Raw genomic sequence first — 24,762 nt, forward strand, 5'->3', positions numbered from 1 at the left:
ACATTAGGCTGGCAGTATAGTTCCCCTACATTAGGTTGTAGTTCCCCCACATTAGGTTGTCAGTATAGTTCCCCCACATTAGGCTGACAGTATAGTTCCCCCACATTAGGCTGGCAGTATAGTTCTCCCACATTAGTTTGTAGTTCCCACACATTAGGTTGGCAGTATAGTTCTCCCACATTTAGTTGGCAGTATAGTTCCCTCACATTAGGTTGGCAGTATAGTTCCCCCACATTAGGCTGGCAGTATAGTTCCCCCACATAAGGCTGGCAGTATAGTTCCCCCACATTAGGTGGGCAGTATAGTTCCCCCACATTAGGCTGGCAGTATAGTTCCCCCACATTAGGCTGGCAATATTGTTCCCCCCACATTAGGTTGTAGTTCCCCCACATTAGGTTGGCAGTATAGTTCCCCCACATTAGGCTGGCCGTATAGTTCCCCACATTAGGCTGGCAGTATAGTTCCCCCCACATTAGGTTGTAGTTCCCCCACATTAGGTTATAATATTACCCTATGGAGCACAATATTACCCTATGGAGCACTTGTCTTTCTACTTCTACATGTTATGTTATGCAGTCACATGCTGAGAGCATCAGCTTAACCTATGACCCGCAGCTTGACCAATGGGCTTTAGTCCAGCCCCCCACTATGTAAAGGGGCAGCCATTACAATTCCCTCTCTTGTGCCATCAGTCTTTACTGAGACCAGCAACCACCAGATATCTCAGTGCAAGTGATTAGCATCTGGCAGACCCCAAAAGCTACAGTCATTCCAGTCTCAAGTCTCTGTCTGCTGTCACTGAAACTAGTCAAGTCCTACATATAGTCAAGTAAAGTCCAATCGTGAGTCAAGTATATTGGTTCAGCAAGCTGTGAGGTCCTTCTGGGTCCTGGCCACCTCTCTGGGAAATCTGGCCTTAGCTGTGAAGATAATTCCATCTTTTTTAGTAAAGCCTCCGTATGACCATAAGTGGTTGTGGACTCTCATTTCACTACTAGCTACTGGGATAGTGGAGAAACCGGGCGTGTGGTATTCCGGAACCTTAAAACCACACTGGCGTTGTGAACACTAGGGGTTAATAACATCTTGCCCCCGGGGTTAATACTGTCTGATCCCACCACTCACACCGCTACACCCGCGGTCCTGCCATACACCCGTGGGTCACCACAAGTCCCTTTTCTAATTGACGTGGACCAAAAAATTGGGGACTTATTGCTGGGACTAAACCTCTCTTTGCTAAGGTAAAAGAAGAAATAAAGTGACTAAGTTGTAGAAACTTATAAAAATCTGTTGATGGGAGACTGTATATTTGTCTGAGTTCCTCAACTGACTTAAGTCCTTTTTCTCCTTTCATATCTTTGTATGTAGTGATGCCGCATCTCTCCCAATTGCCGTAGTTAGTGTTTGGTATCTGGGTTTCTATGACTGCTAATGGAAGATCTTGGATATCTAAAGACAGTATTGAATCTCTAATCGTTGGGAGATTCCACATCCGTAGTGTTGCGGTAATTGTGGGGTATGTTGTTTTGAGGGCAGATAAGCACATTCTCGATGACCACAGTGTTTACCTTAGTGAACCTTCAGTGACTAAGCAAGATTTAATTTCAACCCATTGTATACATGTGTTATTGTTTTACCAGTGTTGTGTTTGTTCTAAAAGAGTTGCAAGGTAATATTTCTGTAGATCCAGACACCCTATTCCTCCCTTATCTATTGGGAGATACAATAACTCTGCTGCTACCCTTGGTTTATGGTTTTGCCACACAATCTGCATAATTAGCCTTTGTAATGACCGTACTTTGCTTTTAGGCACTGGTATTGGCAAATTCCACCAATATTAAAGTATTTTAGGTAGCAATACCATCTTGACAGCAGCTATTCGCCCTGTCCATGATAATGGTAGTTATAGGATGCTACATCACGGGATATAGAAGACATCAAATTGGCATAATTCACCTGAATAATATCAGGGAAGGGTGACGTAAGAGTAATACCTAAATAAGTTACCTGTCCTGTGGCCCACTGATATGGGTAATGTATCTGTAATGTTTTTTTTAAGAGAGGGGGGCATTGCTATATCCAAAATGGTTGATTTAAGTGCATTAATATTATAATAGCTAATATTCACAAATTTCTCTATTATAGTAGTGACTCCCGCTAATGACTTTTCAGGGTTTGTAAGGCACAGGATAACATTGTCGGCGAACATCCCGATTCGATGTTCTCTTTTACCTATCTTTACACCAGAGATGTCCAGGGAGCTCCGTATGCTTGCTCTGGGCCAGGGTTTCCATTAGGCAAATATTATAGGAGACAGGGGGCACCCCTGCCTCATACCATTGTTGATACTGAACTGTCTGGACATTACCCCCAAGGTATATACGCATGCAGAAGGTTTACTATATAAGGCCATTATTGCTGATCCAAACTGCCCCTGAAGCCCAAATTTCTCTAGTACTTGGAGACCCTATCGAACGCCTTCTCGGCATCCACTGTGAGTAGCAGAGAAGGCGCCTGTGTTCAGTAACGCAATTGGCCTGAATCTTCCCTGGTTTTGGTAATGTTATCACTAATGCTTTAAACATTTCTGGAAGGAATAAACCGTGTGACATAACGGTATTGAATATTCTTGTCAAATAGGGTACCAAGAGAGTAGATAGCCCATCTGGGCCTGGAGCTTTATGTTGTTTTAGAATCTTGAAAACTTGTTGAACCTCTACTTTTGTGATAGGGGCCGATAGATCTTCATATTGCTAAGGAAAAATATGAAGCAAATTTAGTTCATTCAGAAAAGCTGATTTGGCAAATGGGATCGGTTGGACTCTTCTTTGTCATCTTTTAGATAATACATTGTGCTATAATAGTCTGCTAATGCATTTTTATGACCTTTGGGTCCACAATTTTTATGTTTTGCTTATTATAGATATAGGCAATACATGATTTGCTCTAATTAGTCTTTAACTTGCGTGCCAATAGGGTTCCTGTTCTATTCCCTTGCCAATAGTGAGATAATCTTAGGCCACGGACTGCTAAGTCATATTTATGGAGTTGTAACAAGTGTAATTTATCTGTGACTTCTGAAATGTTTCTAGCTCTGTGGATCATGTGCTTGTTTATTGAGATAGTGTAATTCTGCTAATTGCTGTATGTCTAATAGGGCAAGTTTTGATTGCTTTTTAAAGTGAGAAGCTTGTTTTATGAAATGGCCCCTAATAGTGGCTTTATGAGCACACCACATTATTTAGTCTGATACCGCTGCATTGTCGTTATCAGAAAAGTAATGTTCAATTATTTCTATCATAGCGGGATGATAGTTTGGATGGTTTAGAATATGGGTATTCAGACGCCATACTGTCTCATATTAAAAGAAGTTATGTTCTGCAAGTGAGAGAAATACAGGACTGTGATCTGACCAGGATATTGTCCCTATGGAAGATGTCTCTACTCTATGTAAATTGATCCTCTCCATCAGAAAGAAATCAATTCTAGAGTACATTTGATATCTAGGTGAGTAGAATGTAAACTCTTTGTCCCCGGGTGCTGAACTTGCCAGGGGTCAAATAGTTGATATTGACCAATTGTCTTAGCACAGGGGGTGGGCACAGGTTTAGTTATTTTTGTAGTGGAGTCCATAGATGGACAAACCGACATATTATAATCTCCTACCATTATTCGTACCCTCTGCTTTACCTCTTGTATAGTTCTTAGGAGTGTCTTAAGAAATCTGTGCTGTTTATCATTTGTAATGCAAAGGGAGACTAAAGTATATTGTATGTTATTTAAAGAACACACTAGGATTACATATCCCCCTTCATCGTCTATGATTTGCTGTTGTATAGTTACAGACAATGTGTCTCTAATAAAAATGGTGACCCCTCCTTTTTTCCGTATTGCCGGGGCTGATATTATTATAGGAAATGATTTGTGTTGTAATCGATGTAAGTCTATCTCATTCAGGTGAGTTTCCTGAATGCAATAGGTATCCATCCTATGTGTCTTAAATTCTTTAAAGAGTAAGGAGCGTTTATATGGGGAGTTTAACCCCTTAACGTTTAGCGAAAACAACTTAATTGTCATAATTGTTTTTACATACCTAGTTGCTTTAGTATTGTTTTTAGTCTCTTTAAGGTATTGTTATTATCTGGAGCCATCATGTAGAAAAAAGCACAGAAAGGAGCCTGTATTCTTTTAAAGAAGAATAGTGACTTTGCTATTACCTTTATAGAAAGTGCCATCAAAAATAACAACAAAGTGCAAACACAGACATAACAAAAAAAAACAAAAAAAAAACAAAAAAACATAGCTGCTGGGGGTGTCTTACTTGTGCCCCATCTGGAGGAAATTGGACAATTTCCAACATTATTTAACATAGGCTAAACCAGCATATTTTTTCTCTACCGTAGCGATCAAATAACATAGATGCATGAGTACTTTAGCAAGTTAGTAAGTTAGGTTTCCCCCAAACCTTCTTCTTTTTGATGCCTTTTATCTTTCTGTGAAACCATATTCCAGTAGGATGTAAGTTTTACTGTATCATTACTCCTTTGGGTTGTACCCTCCTTGGGTTTGTATCCACTGCTGTAGCCCCTATTCCTGACATAAATCCAATAATACTCGTGGTGATGAGGCTACATAACATTGGTTTCGCAAAAGCTGGGTACCTTGTGAAAATTCTTTACCTTTTTGCTATTGTAGCTGCCGATAAGTCAGTGAAAATGGGGAAACCCTTACATTTTTCTGGTACCTGGGGGGGATTCCTCATTGCCAGTAGGATTTTTTACCTTAGTATTGTAAAAATGCTCTCTCATTATTGTGTCCTGTGTGCTCTATCCAGCACCAGTTCCATGTTAGTTAGTTGTGGAACCAGGATTGAAAAATATTCCATGAAGTAGGGACAGAGTTCATCCTGTTTCACTCTTTTGGGTATACCCCTCACTCGGAGGTTGTTCCTCCGTGAGTGATCCTCCATATACGCTAGCTTGGATTTAAGGCTTTCAACTTCAGCTTTCAATGTTCCATTGAGTCCACAATCTGTGTATGGGCTAATGCTTGTTGATCCATTCTGTCCTCAATTTGGGAAGTATGCATATCTAAGCTGTGCATTTCTTCTTGTATGTTGCCCACGGCATTCTGGAGGTTGGCTGTGAATGATGTGTGCATTTCCATCAACATCTTCATGGAGGCCTCAGTCATGGAGGCCTCAGTCATTAAAGGTAATGCCCCCATTTATTTAGGGGTTGAGTGGCTACTCACTCTAAATAGTGGTCAGGGCTGGATTATCATTGGAGCTTTTGGAGCTCATGCTCTGGGCCCCACACAGCCAGGAAAGAAAGGGGTGGTCCCGATTAGCTCCACTGAGCAGCTGGGATAGTTTTTTCAAATCAACTGGTGCCAGAAAGTTAAACAGATTTGTAAATTACTTCCAGTACGTATCAGCTGCTGTATACTAGAGAGGAAGTTCTTTTCTTTTTGAATTTCTTTTCTGTCTGACCATAGTGCTCTCGGCTGACACCTCTGTCCATGCCAGGAACTGTCCAGAGCAGAAGAGGTTTGCAATGGGGATTTGCTCCTACTCTGGACAGTTCCTGACACAGACAGAGGTGTCAGCAGAGAGCACTGTGTCAGACAGAAAAGAGCTATACAATTTCCTCTGTAACATGCAGCAGCTGATAAGTACTGGAAGGGTTAAGATTTTTTAATAGAAGTAATTTACAGATCTGTATAACTTTCTGGAGCCAGTTGATATGAAAAAAATGTTTCCACCCAAGAACCCCTTTTAGGTAAAACATTTGTATTTGCAACCATCAAGCATTTGTGCCTCCCAGTAAAGAAAATAAAGTCTGCTGTTGAAGTCAGCTGCATTCATAATTTTTCATGCATACTGTATTTAGTTTAACATTTTTAATGATGCATGCCTCCCAGGCTCTGCCACTGCCTATCTCTTATTGAAAGAATAGTACAACAGATAGCAGCGTTTGGATGAGTCTACTAAGCCCAATCGATTGGAGTCTTCCGTAAAAGGAAAAAGGTAATTCCACTGTTTACATGTATCCAGTATTTACTTGCTATACTGGTATATTTGTGCTGAGTATGCCATTATTATGTTTGATGGCAAGCATGTTATGTCTGGTCATGGGCTAACATGATATATTATAGTGGGTTTTGGCATGCATTGTTCTGAGTGCTCATATGCAAAACACTGGGTGCTGATATAGATAAAGGAGTGCTGGTACACATACTGTACCTGGGTATTGGTATGTATTGTATACATTAACCTTAGTGATGGTACAGTGGGGGGGGGAAGTATTTAGTCAGCCACCAATTGTGCAAGTTCTCCCACTTAAAAAGATAAGAGAGGCCTGTAATGTTCATCATAGGTATACCTCAACTATGAGAGACATAATGAGAAAAAAAATCCATAAAATCACATTGTCTGATTTCTAAATAATTTATTTACAAATTATGGTGGAAAATAAGTATTTGGTCAATAACACATGTTAATCTCAATACTTTGTAATATACCTTATATATCTTCACAAGGTTTTCACACACTGCTGCTGGTATTTTGGCCCATTCCCCCATGCAGATCTCCTCTAGAGCAGTGATGTTTTGGGGCTGTTGCTGGGCAACATGGACTTTCAACTCCCTCCAAAGATTTTCTATGGGGTTGAGATCTGGAGACTGGCTAGGCCACTCCAGGACCTTGAAATGCTTCTTTCGAAGCCACTCCTTCATTGCCCGGGTGTTGGGTTTGGGATCATTGTCATGCTGAAGACCCAGCCACGTTTCATCATCATTGCCCTTGCTGATTGAAGGTTTTCACTCAAAATCTCATGATACATGGCCCCATTCATTCTTTACACGGATCAGTCGTCCGGGTCCCTTTGCTGAAAAACAGCCCCAAAGCATGCGCATGATGTTTCCACCCCCATGCTTCACAGTAGGTATGGTGTTATTTGGATGCAACTCAGCATTCTTTCGCCTCCAAATACGACGATTTGAGTTTTTACCAAAAAGTTCTACTTTGGTTTCATCTGACCATATGACATTCTTCCAATACTCTTCTGGATCATCCAGATGCTTTCTAGTAAACTTTAGAAGGGCCCGGACATGTACTGGCTTAAACAGGGGGGACACGTCTGGCACTGCATGATTTGAGTCCCTGGCGGTGTAGTGTATTACTGATGGTAGCCTTTGTTACTTTGGTCCCAGCTCTCTGCAGGTCATTCACTAGATCCCCCCGTGTGGTTCTGGGATTTTTGCTCACCGTTCTTGTGATCATTTTGACACCCTGGGTGACATCTTGCGTGGAGCCCCAGATCGAGGTAGATTATCAATGGTCTTGTTTGTCTTCCATTTTCTAATTGCTCCCACAGTTGATTTCTTCACACCAAGCTGCTTGCCTATTGCAGATTCAGTCTTCTCAAGCTGGTGCAGGTCTACAATTTTGTTTCTGGTGTTCTTCGACAGCTCTTTGGTCTTGGCCATAGTGGAGTTTGGATTGTGACTGTTTGAGGTTGTGGACAGGTGTCTTTAATACTGATAACAAGTTCAAAAAGGTGCCATTAATACAGGTAACGAGTGGAGGACAGAGGAGACTCTTAAAGGAGAAGTTACAGGTCTGTGAGAGGCAGAACTCTTGCTTGTTTGTAGTTGTCCAAATACATATGTTCTGTCATAATTTGCAAATACATTATTTAAAAATCAGACAATATGATTTTATGGATTTTTTTCTCATAATGTCTCTCATAGTTGAGGTATACCAATGATGAAAATTACAGGCCTCTCATCTTTTTAAATGGGAGAACTTGCACAATTAGTGGCTGACTAAATACTTGTTTGCCCCACTGTATATATTATTCTGGGTGCTAAAATACATTATCTGGTGCTGCTATACATTACACAAGCATAACTACCAAAGAAGCAGCTGCTCTGGCGCACAACAACCACGTGGGCCAATTTCCACTCAAATATAAGGTGCAGTTAAAGTGTACCTGTACTGGTTTAAAATATTTTTTAAAAAGATGCATGGTTCCGGCATTCCCCAGGACCCCTGCACGAAGCGGCAGGTGACATGCCACCTTCACGCATCTCTGTCGGAGAGCCAGAGATGCCGGAACACCGTAAATCCTGCTCTCCTATAGAGATACATGGAGGGGGCATGTCGGACTACCGTTTTGCCCCATTCCTGGGGAGAGTCGGGGGGGGGGGGGGTCGCCGTGTAGGAGATTGCAGGGGGTTTCAGTGGTTGGACCCCAGCATTCAGACACTTATCCCCTATTACCGTGTTTCTCCAAAAATAAGTCCGGGTCTTATATTAATTTTAGTCACAAAAAACACACTAGGGCTCATTTTCAGGGTAGAGCTTATTTATTTACGGTATGTACATTGAACAACATGTGGGGCTGTAGCAGTGTGGAGGATGGGGGGCTGTAGCAGTGTGGAGGATGCCGCACTCCCCCCACCATCTTCCACACTGCTACAACCCCCCATCCTCCTGCAGCCCCCATCCTCCACACTCCTGCAGCCCCCCCATCCTCCACATTCCTGCAGCCCCCCCATCCTCCACACTCCTGCAGCCCCCCATCCTCCACACTCCTGCAGCCCCCCCATCCTCCACACTCCTACAGCCCCCACGTCCTCCACACTGCTACAGCCAACCATCCTCCCCTTCCCCCGTCGTCCTCCACACTCCTACAGTGCCCCCCACCCCTCTGCCATAATAAACTATGGTACACATTTCATCCCCAGCGGAGACCAGTACTTCCCCACCTTCATACGGTAGCGTCCGCAACTTGTACTGTACGGAAGCTGCAGCTCTCGGTGGCGAGATCTCCTTCTGTTGCTTAGCAGCCGGGGTCAGGGACACGTCCGTGACGTCGGCCGTGCATACGCACGGACATTTTAAAGCGACACCGTCCCTGCCCCGGCTCACTTACGGTAACTTGCCACGGGACCAGCCAAAGGGGGGGGGGGGGTAGTGGGGTCTGCGGGCATTACTGGCGGTCCACCAGTTGATTACCCCTGGCCTAGGTCTTATTTTCAGGGTAGGGCTTATATTGCAGCCCAGCTTGATAATCCTGTTAGGGCTTACTTTTGGGGATAGGGTTTATTTTCGGGGAAACAGGGTATATTATTATTATTGTAATATTATTGTCAGCATTATCCTAGTACTGTGATGTTGCTCCATATCATATTCCTGTTCTGTGACATCACTACACCCATTATTTATGAACTGCAATATCGTTGTCATTATCCTTGTACTATGCCATTACTCTGTGTGTTATTCCTGCACTCTGATATCACTATGTGCACTATTCCTGTACTTTGATATCACTATGTGCATTATTCCTATACTTTGACATCACTCTGTGTGTTATTCCTTTACTGCGCCATCATTATGTTCATTATCTACATACTGTATTATCATTGTCATTATCCTTGTATCATGACTTCTCTATTTTCCTAATGCCTGTACTGTGGCATAATCCTGTTCTTTATTCCTGTACTTAGACATGAGCTATAGCTTGACTTATTTTACCTGAGGCAAAGATTCATTTTATTGCCTTAACCCTGTATCTAAATACCCTGGCCAAGGCATGGGGGCTTTTGGCACTCACCTGGCAGTCAGCACATACCCGTTGTCCCCTCCCCATCTACTACCTTGGGGTATACATTATCCTTGATGCCTATATACATTATTTGGTTGCCATACATTATTCATCCTGGGTGCATCCTGGGTGCTTGTATACATTGACCTGGGTACTGTATAAAATCCCAGGTCCCGGAATACATTACCCTGTGTGCTAGTGTACATACGTCTGGGTGCTACCATACATAGGGTGTTGGTGTCCATTCCCCTGGGTGCTGATATACTTTACAGTGGGTGCTAGTATACTGTAAATTGTACTGGGTTGCTTACCTGATTGCTGAGCTGGTAGGCATATTGCAGGGTGCAGGCTTGCAGCTGGTATAAATCCTTCTGCGGGCATATGTTGTTCTGGGTATTGGCATGCAGGTGGTATAAATCCTCGACTGGCATGCAGTTATTGCTGGTCTGATGACTTGGCTCCCTAGTGGATTTTTAGCTTGGTGTTTTCGGATCTCTTGGCCTCATTCAGCCCTCCAGCTGCAATCTGGTATTACTCAGCCATATCATTACTACAAGTAGAAGAATTATCAGGGGATGAAACCATCTGTGGAAAGCAGCAGCTCCGGGCTCCTCCGGTGGCTGAAAGTCTTCTTTGACACCTTTCAGACCCAATACTGACCAATTCATTGTTAACCCCTCGCTAAACGATTACTAAAAGGCCTTGTATATATTACTGAGCACTGTTTTCTCATGAATGTATTACCACAGCATCCAGATGTCTATACTGTACTCTCTAAAGGCTCAGCAGATAGTATCACATATGATAGACTTTAACACCTCCAAACATAAAAGGCTTAGATACACAACGTTAGCGCACAGTATCACACATGATGGGCTGAAATACTGTGGCTCAGTTGGCAAAATCATACATGATAGGCTTCAATACATTATCAGACATGGTAGGCTTCAATACATTATCAGACATGGTAGGCTTCAATACATTATCAGACATGGTAGGCTTCAATACATTATCAGACATGGTAGGCTTCAATATATTATCAGACATGGTAGGCTTCAATATATTATCAGACATGGTAGGCTTCATTACATTATCAGACATGGTAGGCTTCAATACATTATCAGACATGGTAGGCTTCAATATATTATCAGACATGGTAGGCTTCAATACATTATCAGACATGGTAGGCTTCAATACATTATCAGACATGGTAGGCTTCAATACATTATCAGAGATGGTAGGCTTCAATACATTATCAGACATGGTAGGCTTCAATACATTATCAGACATGGTAGGCTTCAATACATTATCAGACATGGTAGGCTTCAATATATTATCAGACATGGTAGGCTTCAATATATTATCAGACATGGTAGGCTTCAATACATTATCAGACATGGTAGGCTTCAATACATTATCAGACATGGTAGGCTTCAATACATTATCAGACATGGTAGGCTTCAATACATTATCAGACATGGCAGGCTTCGATATTGTAAAATATGCTTTGTTTCAGAGCAAAAAAGGTTCTGTGCAGCTCACACTCCGTGTATGTATATAGTTTATAGAGGTTACAGTACAACACATTACCCAATGTGTTAAGAAAATAAAGAAGTAGGAATTTACAGTTCTAAGTAAACTAAGAGATATATGGGATGACACATTGTTATAAACAAAGTGTTCTATATATCTACTGTACATAATCAGAACATATTGTTTGTTTAGAACAGTTGATTACCCCACATATATCGTAGTTTACCTAAAAGGACTATAAATTCCTATTTCCTCATTTATGCTTTATTTTACCTTAAATTGTTTTTAGGCAATAGCAGAAAGATTTACAATGATTTTGTATTAAAATGAAGATTTATTACATCATCTATGAAGGTTGTAATGATTACAGAGAAAAAGTACATAGTATTTGTATCATGCAATTGTCAATAAGTACAGTCTGTAATTGCATGTCTCTTTTCTGGAGGAGTCATGTAAAGAGTCTATTCACACGTACAGTATTCTGCGCAGATTTGATGCGCAGGATTTGAAGCTGTATTCGGTCATTTAGTTTACATTAAAATGTGCAGCAGAAAATCCTGCGCATCAAATATGCGTTTAATACTGTACATGTGAATACACCATAAAGGTCCTTGATTCCTTCTGTGGACCTCTGCGTAGCTGTTGCCATCCCCATCACATCTTTGTAGTGTTGTCGGTGTCTGTCATGTCTGTCTCTGATAAAGATATTGGTGTGTCTTAGATAATTAGATGGAAAATTCTAATATAGACTTTACATACCCATGCAGTGTACTTGGATAGACAGTACAGTGGTCCCACAAGTTGCAATATTAAAGGGGTATTCCAGGCAAAAACTTTTTTTTATATATCAACTGGCTCCGGAAAGTTAAACAGATTTGTAAATGACTTCTAGTAAAAAATCTTAATCCTTCCAATAGTTATTAGCTTCTGAAGTTGAGTTGCTGTTTTCTGTCTAACTGCTTTCTGATGACTCACGTCCCGGGAGCTGTCCAGCTCCTATGGGGATATTCTCCCATCATGCAAGGGATATTCTCCCATCATGCACAGCTCCCGGGACGCGATATCATCATTGAGCAGTTAGACAGAAAACTTCAGAAGCTAATAACTATTGGAAGGATTAAGATTTTTTAATAGAAGTAATTTACAAATCTGTTTAACTTTCCGGAGCCAGTTGATATATAAAAAAAAGTTTTTGCCTGGAATACCCCTTTAGTTTCATCCAGAATGGCCATTGTATAGAAAACTATTAGTTGTCACGATTCGGCTGGCAGGAGGTGGATCCTCTGTGCCAGAGAGGGATAGGCGTGGACCGTGCTAGTGGACCGGTTCTAAGCTGCTACTGGTTTTCACCAGAGCCCGCCGCAAAGCGGGATGGTCTTGCAGCGGCGGTAGCAACCAGGTCGTATCCACTAGCAACGGCTCAACCTCTCTGACTGCTGAAGATAGGCGCGGTACAAGGGAGTAGACAAGAGCAAGGTCGGACGTAGCAGAAGGTCGGGGCAGGCAGCAAGGATCGTAGTCAGGGGCAACGGCAGGAGGTCTGGAACACAGGCTAGGAACACACTAGGAAACGCTTTCACTGGCACGATGGCAACAAGATCCGGCAAAGGAGTGCAGGGGCAGTGAGCAGATATAGTCTGGGAGCAGGTGGATGCCAATTAAGCTAATTGGGCCAGGCACCAATCATTGGTGCACTGGCCCTTTAAGTCTCAGAGAGCTGGCGCGCGCGCGCCCTAGAGAGCGGAGCCGCGCGCGCCAGCACATGACAGCAGGGGACCGGGACGGGTAAGTGACCTGGGATGCGATTCGCGAGCGGGCGCGTCCCGCTGTGCGAATCGCATCCCCGACGGCTATGACAGTGCAGCGCTCCCGGTCAGCGGGACTGACCGGGGCGCTGCAGGGAGAGAGACGCCGTGAGCGCTCCGGGGAGGAGCGGGGACCCGGAGCGCTAGGCGTAACAGTACCCCCCCCCTTAGGTCTCCCCTTTTCTTTGTCCGGTAACTGCCTCCCCTGGAATGAGGACACCGGGAAAGAATGGAGGGTTTCCTCAACGGCAGGCAGTACAGCAGGAGTGGGAATGGGGAGGGAGGGCAGAGGGCGAAGCCAGGCACGGGGCAGTGTGTCACCAGGACGGGGGCCATGAGGAGGCACTGAGGCTTGCCTGACGGGACTGGGAGGGGGGGAGAGGCACTTCCTATGGCAGGCAGAGTCCCAGTTCTTGATCTCCCCGGTGGTCCAATCAAGGGTGGGAGAATGAAGCCGGAGCCATGGCAGACCGAGGAGGACCTCAGAGGTACAGTTGGGGAGGACGAAGAGCTCAATCACTTCGCGATGGGGTCCAATACACATCAGGAGGGGTTCTGTGCGGTAACGCACGGTGCAATCCAATCTGACTCCGTTGACTGCGGAAATGTAGAGCGGCTTGACGAGACGGGTCACCGGGATGCGGAATTTATTCACCAGAGAATCCAGAATAAAATTCCCAGAGGCACCAGAGTCCAAGCAGGCCACGGCTGAGAGGGAGGAGTTGGCTGAAGGAGAAATCCGCACGGGCACCGTGAGACGTGGAGAAGCAGACTTAGAACCAAGAGACGCCACACCCACGTGAGCTGGGTGCGTGCGTTTCCCAGACGTGGAGGACGAATAGGGCAATCCACCAGGAAATGCTCGGTACTGGCACAGTACAGACAAAGATTTTCTTCCCTACGGCGATTCCTCTCTTCCTGGGTCAGGCGAGACCGATCCACTTGCATGGCCTCCTCGGCGGGAGGCCCAGGCGTAGGTTGCAACGGAGACTGTGGGAGAGGTGCCCAGAGATCTAAGTCTTTTTCCTGGCAGAGCTCTTGATGTCTCTCAGAAAAGCGCATGTCAATGCAGGTGGCCAAATGGATAAGTTCTTGCAGGTTGGCAGGAATCTCTCGTGCGGCCAGCACATCCTTGATGCGACTGGATAGGCCTTTTTTAAAGATCGCGCAGAGAGCCTCATTATTCCATGATAATTCAGAAGCAAGAGTACGAAATTTGATGGCGTACTCGCCCACTGAAGAATTACCCTGGACCAGGTTCAGCAGGGCAGTCTCGGCAGAAGAAGCTCGGGCTGGTTCCTCGAAGACACTCCGGACTTCAGCGAAGAAGGACTGGACTGTGGCTGTGGCAGGATCATTGCGGTCCCAGAGCGGTGTGGCCCAAGACAAGGCCTTTCCTGAAAGAAGGCTCACTACGAACGCCACCTTAGACCGTTCTGTAGGAAACAAGTCCGACAACATCTCCATATGCAGGGAACACTGAGACAGAAATCCACGGCAGAGTCTAGAGTCCCCATCAAATTTGTCCGGCAGGGACAAGCGGAGGCTAGGAGCGGCCACTCGCTGCGGAGGAGGTGCAGGAGCCGGCAGAGGAGATGGTTGCTGCTGTAGCAGAGGCAGAAGTTGCTGTAACATGGCGGTCAACTGCGACAGCTGCTGTCCTTGTTGGGCAATCTGCTGCGATTGCTGAGCGACCACCGTGGGAAGGTCAGCGAGACTTGGCAGCGGCACCTCAGCGGGATCCATGGCCGGATCTACTGTCACGATTCGGCTGGCAGGAGGTGGATCCTCTGTGCCAGAGAGGGATAGGCGTGGACCGTGCTAGTGGACCGGTTCTAAGCTGCTACTGGTTTTCACCAGAGCCCGCCGCAAAGCGGGATGGTCTTGCAGCGGCGGTAGCAACCAGGTCGTATCCACTAGCAACGGCTCAACCTCTCTGACTGCTGAAGATAGGCGCGGTACAAGGGAGTAGACAAGAGCAAGGTCGGACGTAGCAGAAGGTCGGGGCAGGCAGCAAGGATCGTAGTCAGGGGCAACGGCAGGAGGTCTGGAACACAGGCTAGGAACACACTAGGAAACGCTTTCACTGGCACGATGGCAACAAGATCCGGCAAGGGAGTGCAGGGGCAGTGAGCAGATATAGTCTGGGAGCAGGTGGATGCCAATTAAGCTAATTGGGCCAGGCACCAATCATTGGTGCACTGGCCCTTTAAGTCTCAGAGAGCTGGCGCGCGCGCGCCCTAGAGAGCGGAGCCGCGCGCGCCAGCACATGACAGCAGGGGATCGGGACGGGTAAGTGACCTGGGATGCGATTCGCGAGCGGGTGCGTCCCGCTGTGCGAATCGCATCCCCGACGGCCATGACAGTGCAGCGCTCCCGGTCAGCGGGACTGACCGGGGCGCTGCAGGGAGAGAGACGCCGTGAGCGCTCCGGGGAGGAGCGGGGACCCGGAGCGCTAGGCATAACATTAGTTGGTCTTGAAGCTCCCTAGAATGTTAATGCAAACTAAGAGTAAATGAAGATGAAAGGGAATCTGTCCCAGTGAAGCTGTAGTCCAATCTGCAGGCCTCGTGTTATAGGGCAGGAGGAGCTGAGCAGATTGATATATATAGATTTGAGAGAAAAGTTCCAGGATATCTTGTAATTTTTTTAATATAAATTTCTCCTCATTCTGGGCTAAGTAGTCAAGTAGGTGGTACTACTCAGTGACTGACAACGTTTGCTACATGCACACATATACACACAGAGAGCTTTCAATCTCTGAGTAGGACCGCCCACATGACTACTTAGCCCAGAATGGTTTATATGAATAAATAACAGGTTAGGCTAAATTCACAACTTGTTGTGCTCAGGATCCATTCACCTCTTTTTCTTTGTGCCATTCGGATCCTGAACCATTCAGAGCACAACTGACACACCAGGCCTCAACGGATCTCATTGATTTAAATGGGGTCCGTTGGGTGTCTGGTATTTTAGAAAAGTTAAGCAGAAAAAAAAGATGAAACATATAGTGTTATTTTTCTCCACTTAACTCCTGTCCTTCCAAAAACTGTTGGAGCTCCCATTACCAGAGCACAACGGCCATGTGAAAAGGCCTTATCCTGGAACATTTACCATTCTAAATGGTACCAATCTAAATATGTATCTGCTCTGTTCCCCCTACTCTATATCGTGATACTTACAGATGGAATTGCATTTTTACATGACATATGAATTAACCAGAATTATTTTACATATAGAATCAATCTTTATAAAAAGTATAATAAATGTTTCATTGCATTACTGATGCTGAGTTGCAGGTTGTAGTGTATTCAAAATTTTAATACTCAAAAATGTCCACATTTGGCAGTGAGTGGTATTACTGAGAAGTGGAAGTATTAAAGGGGTACTCCGGCGCTTAGACTTCTTATCCCCCTCCCATAGGCTTGCATTGAGGGGCGGAACGTGACGTCACACGGGGGCGGAGGTGTGACGTCACACGCCGCCTTCCCCGTGGTCGCCGGTAATCAGACCCGGAGCGAACATGCTCTGGGGACTGATTTTAACTGGGGTGCTTCGTGCAAGATCATGGGGGTCCCCATCGGCGGGACCCCCGCGATCAGGCATCTTATCCCCTATCCTTTGGATAGGGGATAAGATGTCTAAGCGCCGGAGTACCCCTTTAAGGAACTGCAGCAACTTGGACGTGGGGATGATATATAGTTATAGAGTGCTAAGACACATGGGGGGGGGTAAAATGTTTGTGTAGTGGCAATGTGTACATGCGCCAAATTTAATTATTGATTTCATGGCATGTGATACATATGGTAATAGTACACATTTTATTCAAATAAAACTTTAGGGTGCCACTTTGTATGGTCCCTCTTCTGCAATATATGTTGCTACTTTGTAACCAGTTGCACCAAAATGTACATCTTGTGCAAATGATAAAAGCCACACATTTCTCATTTATGACCATTGCAGGAAAACAACTTGATTCTGACATGCCTATGCAATCATGAGAAAACTGTCTACTGGGGCAAATTTAGAGCAAACATATATAGTCTACATACAATGATAAATCCCCCCATAGTGCATAAGAGTCCCCAACAATCATCTGGCATTAAAATCAACACAAAAAACTGTACCAGGAGCTTTATGGCATAGATGTCTATGGCCAAACAGCTGCATACAAGCCTTACATCACCGCCTTACATCACTTAGCACAATTTCAGGTGTCAGATGGAATGTTATAAAACATGTCGCCATGTTTTAACAGTGTGATTCACATTGTTTTCTCTTAACATATCTTAATAAAAGTTACGTTTTTGGGGTGGAAATCAAATAAGGGTTTTGTGACCCTGGGTTTTGCCCATGGTCAATGGATTTTGTAATACTGACCCAAACCCACTCTAGGGGTAACTTGATGTCCCAATATATGCGTCCATAAAGAGTATATTATCATAAGAAAGGCAAATAAGAGAGTAGTCCTGAAACATACAACCTACTATATCTGCAGGGGAAAGAACAAAAGAAACATGATGTATATCTACCGTACAATCTCAGTGATCCTGGAAATCATTTGTAAAATGTTTGCAACTACCTTTACAGACTTAAAGCCACAGACCCCCCCTCACCCAGAAATAATAAAGACGATGCTATAAATTACCCCTCCCATGCTCATGACAAGATCAGCCAGTCCTGGACACCATGTTCTAATTGGAAGGTATTTTTTTACAATACACATCTCTCTGTCAGTAAATCAGCCGCTGCCCCAGGGGGGCAATTTTCTCTATCTCCTCAATAATAAGATTATGGATTGTGGCCCCGGATAGCAATAAGCTCTTACTGTTTGATTACCTTCCTTATATCATTACTATTTATTTCCATTTTCTGATGGCAGACAGAAGCATTCTGATAAAATTATTATCTCCACTTGTATGGCCATAATGTGTCCGTCCATCTTTTGAGACGAGAATATAATTGTATAAGCACCAGCGGCAGCCATTATGTCCTCAAACTCTGCGTGTAATTATTAGGTCATGTGACTCGGCTCTCAGTATTACACCGTAATGTGTTAAATGTGGCATCTGTATAAAAAAAACAAAAGGAGGGTCTCAGTGTGAAGCCTGTCTGCAGGCAATCGTCAATGAGATTTACTCCCCAAACTGGAGACATTGTTGCTCAGGTTAGGACAACGCTATCAGCACAGTCTCGATGCATCTTAGTACAATGACCAGATATGATCTTAAGGGTGGGTTCAGACATGGCAGAATATACAGCGAGTTTCTGATGCATTTCTCACTGTAGATCTGCAGTTACAGTCCATGTTACAGTCCATGTGGTTGGGATTTTTGAAAAAAGGACCATGCTGCACATTTTCATTGTGTTGTGGAAATGTATAGGAGTACCCTGTAGAAAAAACAGCAATTGGATCCAGAAGGTGTAGTTAATAACAGCCTCAAACACTACTAAATGAATTATTTTTACTGCACCTATTGGATCCAATTGCTGTTTTTTCTACTAGTTGCCAAGTGTCCAGAATTTGGTTTGCGTTACCAATACTGCAGTCCTTAATCATGTAGAGTTAGGCTGGGTTCACATTTGTCCGGCATCCAGCATAGTTTCCCTCTCGCGTGCATCGGATGGAAACTGATGCTAGAGCTGATCCTATTTATTTAAGTGGGACAGTTCAAAAACATCCAGTGTCTCAATTTTGCTGCCAGATGGTTGGACATGCCGGATGGCACCGGACAGGGAAACGCAGCATACTGTGTTCCCTTGTCTGGCTTCCAGAGACATTGGATGCCGGATGCCAAACAACTGATGCACGTTGTCATTAGTTATGGCATCAGTTGCGTCGAGATCTAGGCTGAGTGAACCTATGCCGGATGCCGGACATATGTGAACCTATCCTAACATAGGCTTGGGTCTTTTTAATCTTATCTCACAAACTGTGATTTCCTCCTCAAATACAGCATCAGCATGGTGGATTCATCTCCTAGTGTCCTTCAAGATGGCATCTGTCTCAGCTCCTCACAGCCTTCATTCTCTTCTTTCTTCATCTGTTCGTCCGTTTGTGTCTTATTGCTTTCAAACCTTCCATCATAAAGTTTTGCCTAACTTATACTAATAGTCTAGGGTGTGTCTAATAGGGTGTGTATATATATATATATATATATATATATATATATATATATATTCAACATTGTTAACTGTACGTTGTACCTAATAACCTTGATTGATATTGTGTATTGAAAAATATCACATTGTATAATATTTAAAAGTTTGCAGGATCTGTGTAACTAGCTGTTCAGACTGTTATATGAAGTGAGCTGGACAAAGACTCAATTTCCTATAATAGGAATAAAATATATATACTACAACTGTAATAGATTTAGATGCAGATTGTGGTGTGTGTATATATATATATATTCATATATATATATATATATATATATATATGGATTTTTCTGCCAAATCATTGTGAATTTACCACAGAGATGCGCAATAGCATTGTCAGAAAAAATTCTGCCAAATCTAATTGCACTATGTGTACCTGACATTTTCTAGCTGTTGGATAGAGAACATTCTTTTTTACATCCAGAGGCTGGAAACTTGCCCTGACCTAATACTTCTAGTGGATGGGTTTGTTACAATCGGATCCAGTGTAGACAATCCCCTGTGAGCTCATCACATCAGCAGTACAAATCTCTCCCCTGTCCTCATACATTGTTACAATGTACTATTCTGGAGCCTAATTTGCTTTGCTTCTGTAGAACTGTCAAGACTAGATACAATTCTAAGGTTACATGTTCACACTTTTTTGCTGTGTTCTTTGGAAGTATACGTCAAGAGTATACCCTAGACCAGTATTTACCACTAATAGTCCAGGATTTAAATTTTTCCAATGGAAAAAAACTGGAATGTTGATGGGCCTTGACTGGGTTGGGGACTACTGCCTTAGACGGTAGCATCTATCAGTGGCACCCATCACCCATAGGCTTCCATTGTTCCAAAAAGAAAAACACTCAATGCCTCTCTATGGAATACTGCACAATTTCATACAAAAAAAAGCCATTTAACTATGGGAAATATTATTATATTAGGCTATATAGTGTGCAGCCTTTGGCCCTAAACAGGATTATTTTAACTTGCCGCAACCCAAAGGGAGCCCTAACTGAGGAAGCTCTTCCAGCTGTACTTGTTACATAGGTTATCATTGCTTATCATTAACACATTGTCTCTCTATGTGTATATATGCAGCGCCTACACAGAGCCCTACAAAGTTTGTCCCATCCCAATGAACAACATAGAGGACATCACGTCTGACGAGGATCAGAAAAGCTCTGAAGATGAGGAGTCCAGCTCTGGAGGAAATGGAGTACAGAAGGTACAATATCCTACTGGTCACTGTACCAGAGTTCTACCATGATTTGTGACATCTTTGACTGCTACTTGTTTTGGTTAAATGAATATCTTATCTTTATTTGCTTGAAAAAGGCAATGCTGCACGGCACATCTTTGTTGTTATGGTACAATAAATATCCAGCCTTTTTGGAAATATCTGACCTTAGCTTTCTTGCTGTGATCGCATTTCGCTTGTTCATTTCTCTTTATTTGCGGTATAGGTTGAACTCAGTCTATAAGTCCTTGTTCACAGCTCGGGAGGGTAGGACAGTAGTATAGATCAATTATAATCCATTAATATAGTCTTAAGCTTCCTGTTATCAAGCATTTCAGGCAGTGGGGTAACTTTGCAAGGGTCTTCTTATAATGTCAAATTAAAGGGGTTGTCCATGAAAATAAACTTATTCTTATCTCAAAGATGAAAAGAAACACGTCGGCGACTCACCAAATCTTCTTTCTTGAGCTTTATTATATATACTCACATATTACAGACATGTAAAGGAATGGACGGGTCCAGGGGGGTACAGTAGGCGACAGCAGCCGTTGTTTCGCACTGGTGTTGTGCTTCGTCGGGCCTCCTAGGGGAGGCCCGACGAAGCACAACCCCAGTGCGAAACAACGGCCGCTGTCGCCTACTGTACCCCCCCCCCCTGGACCCCTCCATCCCGTTACATGTCTGTAATATGTGAGTATATGTAATGAAGCTCAAGAAAGAAGATTTGGTGAGTCGCCGACGTGTTTCTTTAAGAATTGTTGACTGCTGCATGACGTCTGAGCACCACTGAACTACAATAGACAGTTATCCCTCTACACTCAACTAAAGTATTCTTCAAGGTATGCAGAAGTAAGCAGTGCCGAGCTATCCTACTTTTCTTGAAAATAAACTTTTGCCTACCTGCCCCAATCCTCCGCTACATCCTTCCCATGGTGCCTGGTTTCACCCAAAGTGATTGACACTTGTTTACTTTTTATGTGACATGCATAGTTTGAACGAACAATAGTGAATACGATCAACTGTTCCCTGTTTCAGCCAGCTCAAGCTGGGGAGGGTCTGAATGTAGAGCAGATTAAAGGGGTTGTCCCGACATTACAAGTTGTCCCCTATGCACATGATAGGGGAGAATTTGCTGATCGCGGGTAGTCTGACCTCTGAGACCCCAGTGAAGGTGATTTGCGTCTCTAATCGGAATGCATACGTTTTTCAAGGAAAGTCTTTTCCTTGTAAAGAAAGTTGTAGAATTCAGTTCACATCTTGCTACTGCATATGCCTAAAAATCAAAATGAAACCGGTTAAACCTATAGAAATGTAAAGCTTTTCCCATTGACCCCGTTATGAAGAAAATACATTTTTCAAGAAGAATAGAAAATCATGGCACGCTGTGCTGTTCCATCCCACAATAAACATATACAGATATGAGGAAGGAAAAGAATAGTCAAAATGTATGCACTTTCACGCTATATTTAACCAGTGAGAGTCTATAGGTAGGCTGAGTAATATGTTGCACTGAGCTGTTCATGCATTCAGAAATATGAAAAGTGGTGATGTGAACAGCTCCTTTGTCAGTCTGCATTTATTATGTTACTGAGCAATTACTATGGAACTCCATCACACTGTTCCTATATACTGCCATTCTGAGGGTGACTTTTTGACCCCCACATTGTCAGTGCTGCACTCATTCCCGCACCTAGTATGCAGATGTCTCTATCTCTCCGGCAGATGTGTCCCTCACCCCCTTCCTCCAGCTGCTTCTCAAAGAGCAAGAAAACAAAGGATTTCATTCATGGGCACATCTCTTACCACTGGCAGCGGGCACACTGCGTCTTTATCCATACAGGTGAACAAAGTCCATCTCCTACCTATGCAGTGTAGATGAAAATCACTTATTAGTCCGTAATCAGACGTAATGGATTTGATTTTCGTTGTAAAGAAGTACGCTACAGGCAGAGGCGTAGCTTGTAGCTTCTGGGCCTGATGCAGAATGTTAAACAGGGCCCCATATGCCAATTAAAATACTGGTCTCTTATGTGATGTGTTTTTGGGGCCCCCTTAGGCACCAGGGCCCTGATGCGACTGCTACCTCTGCTACCTCTATAGCTACGCACCTGGCTACAGGTGAATAGAGTTTTTCACACCAAATTTACCATTAGCACATTTTCCTGTTGCAGATTTGCAGGTGTGCCGTGGGTTTTTAGATCTGTGGCCTGCTTATTGTATCACAGATTTGTCCCAGATTTCACCTTTTGCACAGGGTAAAAAAAAGCTTGGCAACATATTGGTGAAAGAAGTGGACATTCTTATGTTTTGGGTAAATATCCAAGAGGTCTATCATTTACACCTTGTGTTGTGCCTGTTGCATCTTAGCATTCTCAGCTTTTACATTCTCAGCTTTTGTGTCATAACTTGAGGCCTACAGGGGGAGATTGTGCAGTCTGGCAGGGTCTCAATGTCCAGGCATGAATAATAGATAGTGTCTCACATAGTCTACTTATACGGAGCAGCGACCCATCCGTCAGGGACTGTCATTGTGTTATTACATTATTGCTCCACAGTCAGCACTCGGAGGACTCTTTGGAAAAGCTGTTACCCTCCAGATTAATGCACAATGTGTCTTCTTGTGCCGGGGAAGGATATTTGTAAGTGACAGGCAGCCATGAGACTTACCCATCAATAGATGTGAAGCTCCTGGAAACTATATAGCAGTGGTCTTCAACCTGCGAACCTCCAGATGTTGCAAAACTACAACTCCCAGCATGCCCGGACAGCCGTTGGCTGTCCGGGCATGCTGGGAGTTGTAGTTTTGCAACATCTGGAGGTCCGCAGGTTGAAGACCACTGCTATATAGGATGTACAGAAATACAGCTTTCCCATACCCCTGCATGACAACCCCACCTAAATATGCAGTCAAGGGCAGCTATAGAGATGGCTATGGGCTCCTGAAGAGAAATTGGGCTCGATGACCCAGAGCCTGTGAAGGCACTGCAATGGGCAGTCAGAACTTATGACTAATGTCATGAAAAGGGAATGTCGGGGCAGTCTTTTTCATCCTGGTTGACATTACCCATAATATGGGGTCCATTTCGATCTATCTGTGCTATAGGACCCTTTTCTGTCTGTATACAGTGGTAGATTTCCATCCCCTATATCACTGCATATCTGGGCAGAGTTGCCCTACTGTAGTCTTAAGTTATGTCCACATGACTGAAAATATGCAATATCGCATAGTTTCCACTCCTGGAAGCTTGCTGCAGAATTTTTGCAGAATTACAGAATTTGAGTGGAATTTCGGCAGAATTTCTGTGTGTCGAAAACACAGAATTCTGCCAAAATTCAAAGCCCCATTCAGTTCAACAGGATGCCGTCCGCAATTCCGCAAAATTTAAAGACAGTTCCGCGGCAGAATTCCGCTCTGTGAATAGGACAGTGCAATCCCATAGAACATAATAAGCATTCAATTACGGATTAATTATTCCGCAAAATTCTGTACGGAAATTCTGCCACGTAAACATATCTTTAGAAGGCCGTTGGACATAGTGGTTGTTAGGCTGGGTTCACATCATGTTCTTCAACTACGGTTCCCGCATACGTTTTCTATCAAAAACCGTATGGGAAAAAAAACGGATGGAACATTATGGGAAAAAGTTAACCGTATGCGTTTTTAAACAGTATACTGTTTTAAAAGTGCATACAGTTCCGTCCATTTTTTTTTTTTAAACATACGTTTTTGAAAATTCTGTCCATTTTTAATGGGAGGGGTCTTGGGTGGGGACTTTAGGATGCAAATGCGCATGTGCAAAGAAAAAACGCATAGGGTTTTGCCGTATGGAACCGTATACATGTGCATTTCCTATTGACGTCCATGTTAAAAAAAAAAAAAAGGTATGCGGTTGCAGTACGGTTTTTAACCCAGAGTCAAAACCGTGGTTGAACGCGGTTTGGAGTACTGTTAAAAACCGTATTGCAAGCAAACTGTACGCAACAGTATGCATCAGGGTGCATACGGTTTGCAATGCTTTGCCTATGTATACGGTTTTCAATACTGTTCCATACGTTTTCATTAATGAAAAATTATGCGGGAATCATAGTTGAAAAACGTGATGTGAACCCAGCCTTACTCTGCTTTCTTAGATACAGACATCAAAACAGAAAAGAAAGATTCAAGGTCTTCGCAGGGATTCATTTTGTATCATTTTGTAAGCTCCTATGATCAGGACCCAGCACAGAGGATGCATTGTTGTGGTATCTGCCATCAATGAAAGGGTGCTCTATTTTTAATAAAATGTTTTCACCCCCCTTCCCTGTCTGAAACTGATAAACAGAAATATCCTTTCCTCTCCTTTCCTTCGCTCATACATCATATAGTGCCCCCCCGGCTGCGGCCCTCTACGTGGTTCTAAATAGTGCAGTCACACGCACACAATAGGCG

At 43.7% G+C, this 24,762-nt stretch overlaps 1 protein-coding gene across 6 annotated transcripts in view; it reads left to right on the top strand.

The window, feature by feature from the left end:
• The window catches only part of FGD5 (FYVE, RhoGEF and PH domain containing 5), a 154,247-nt gene that overhangs the window by 37,640 nt on the left and 91,845 nt on the right, over positions 1-24,762 (top strand). For all 6 annotated transcript variants that reach the window (XR_008845008.1, XR_008845009.1, XM_056524934.1 and 3 more), the window contains one exon: positions 20,195-20,321. Coding sequence is in view for 4 of the 6 variants with exons in the window: in XM_056524934.1 (XP_056380909.1) it covers positions 20,195-20,321 (127 nt within the window). In the remaining 2 variants the exon portion in view is untranslated. The remainder of the gene's footprint in view (positions 1-20,194; positions 20,322-24,762) is intronic.

The sequence above is a fragment of the Hyla sarda genome, chromosome 6 (assembly GCF_029499605.1).
Source record: "Hyla sarda isolate aHylSar1 chromosome 6, aHylSar1.hap1, whole genome shotgun sequence".
Taxonomy (NCBI): Eukaryota; Metazoa; Chordata; class Amphibia; order Anura; family Hylidae; genus Hyla; species Hyla sarda.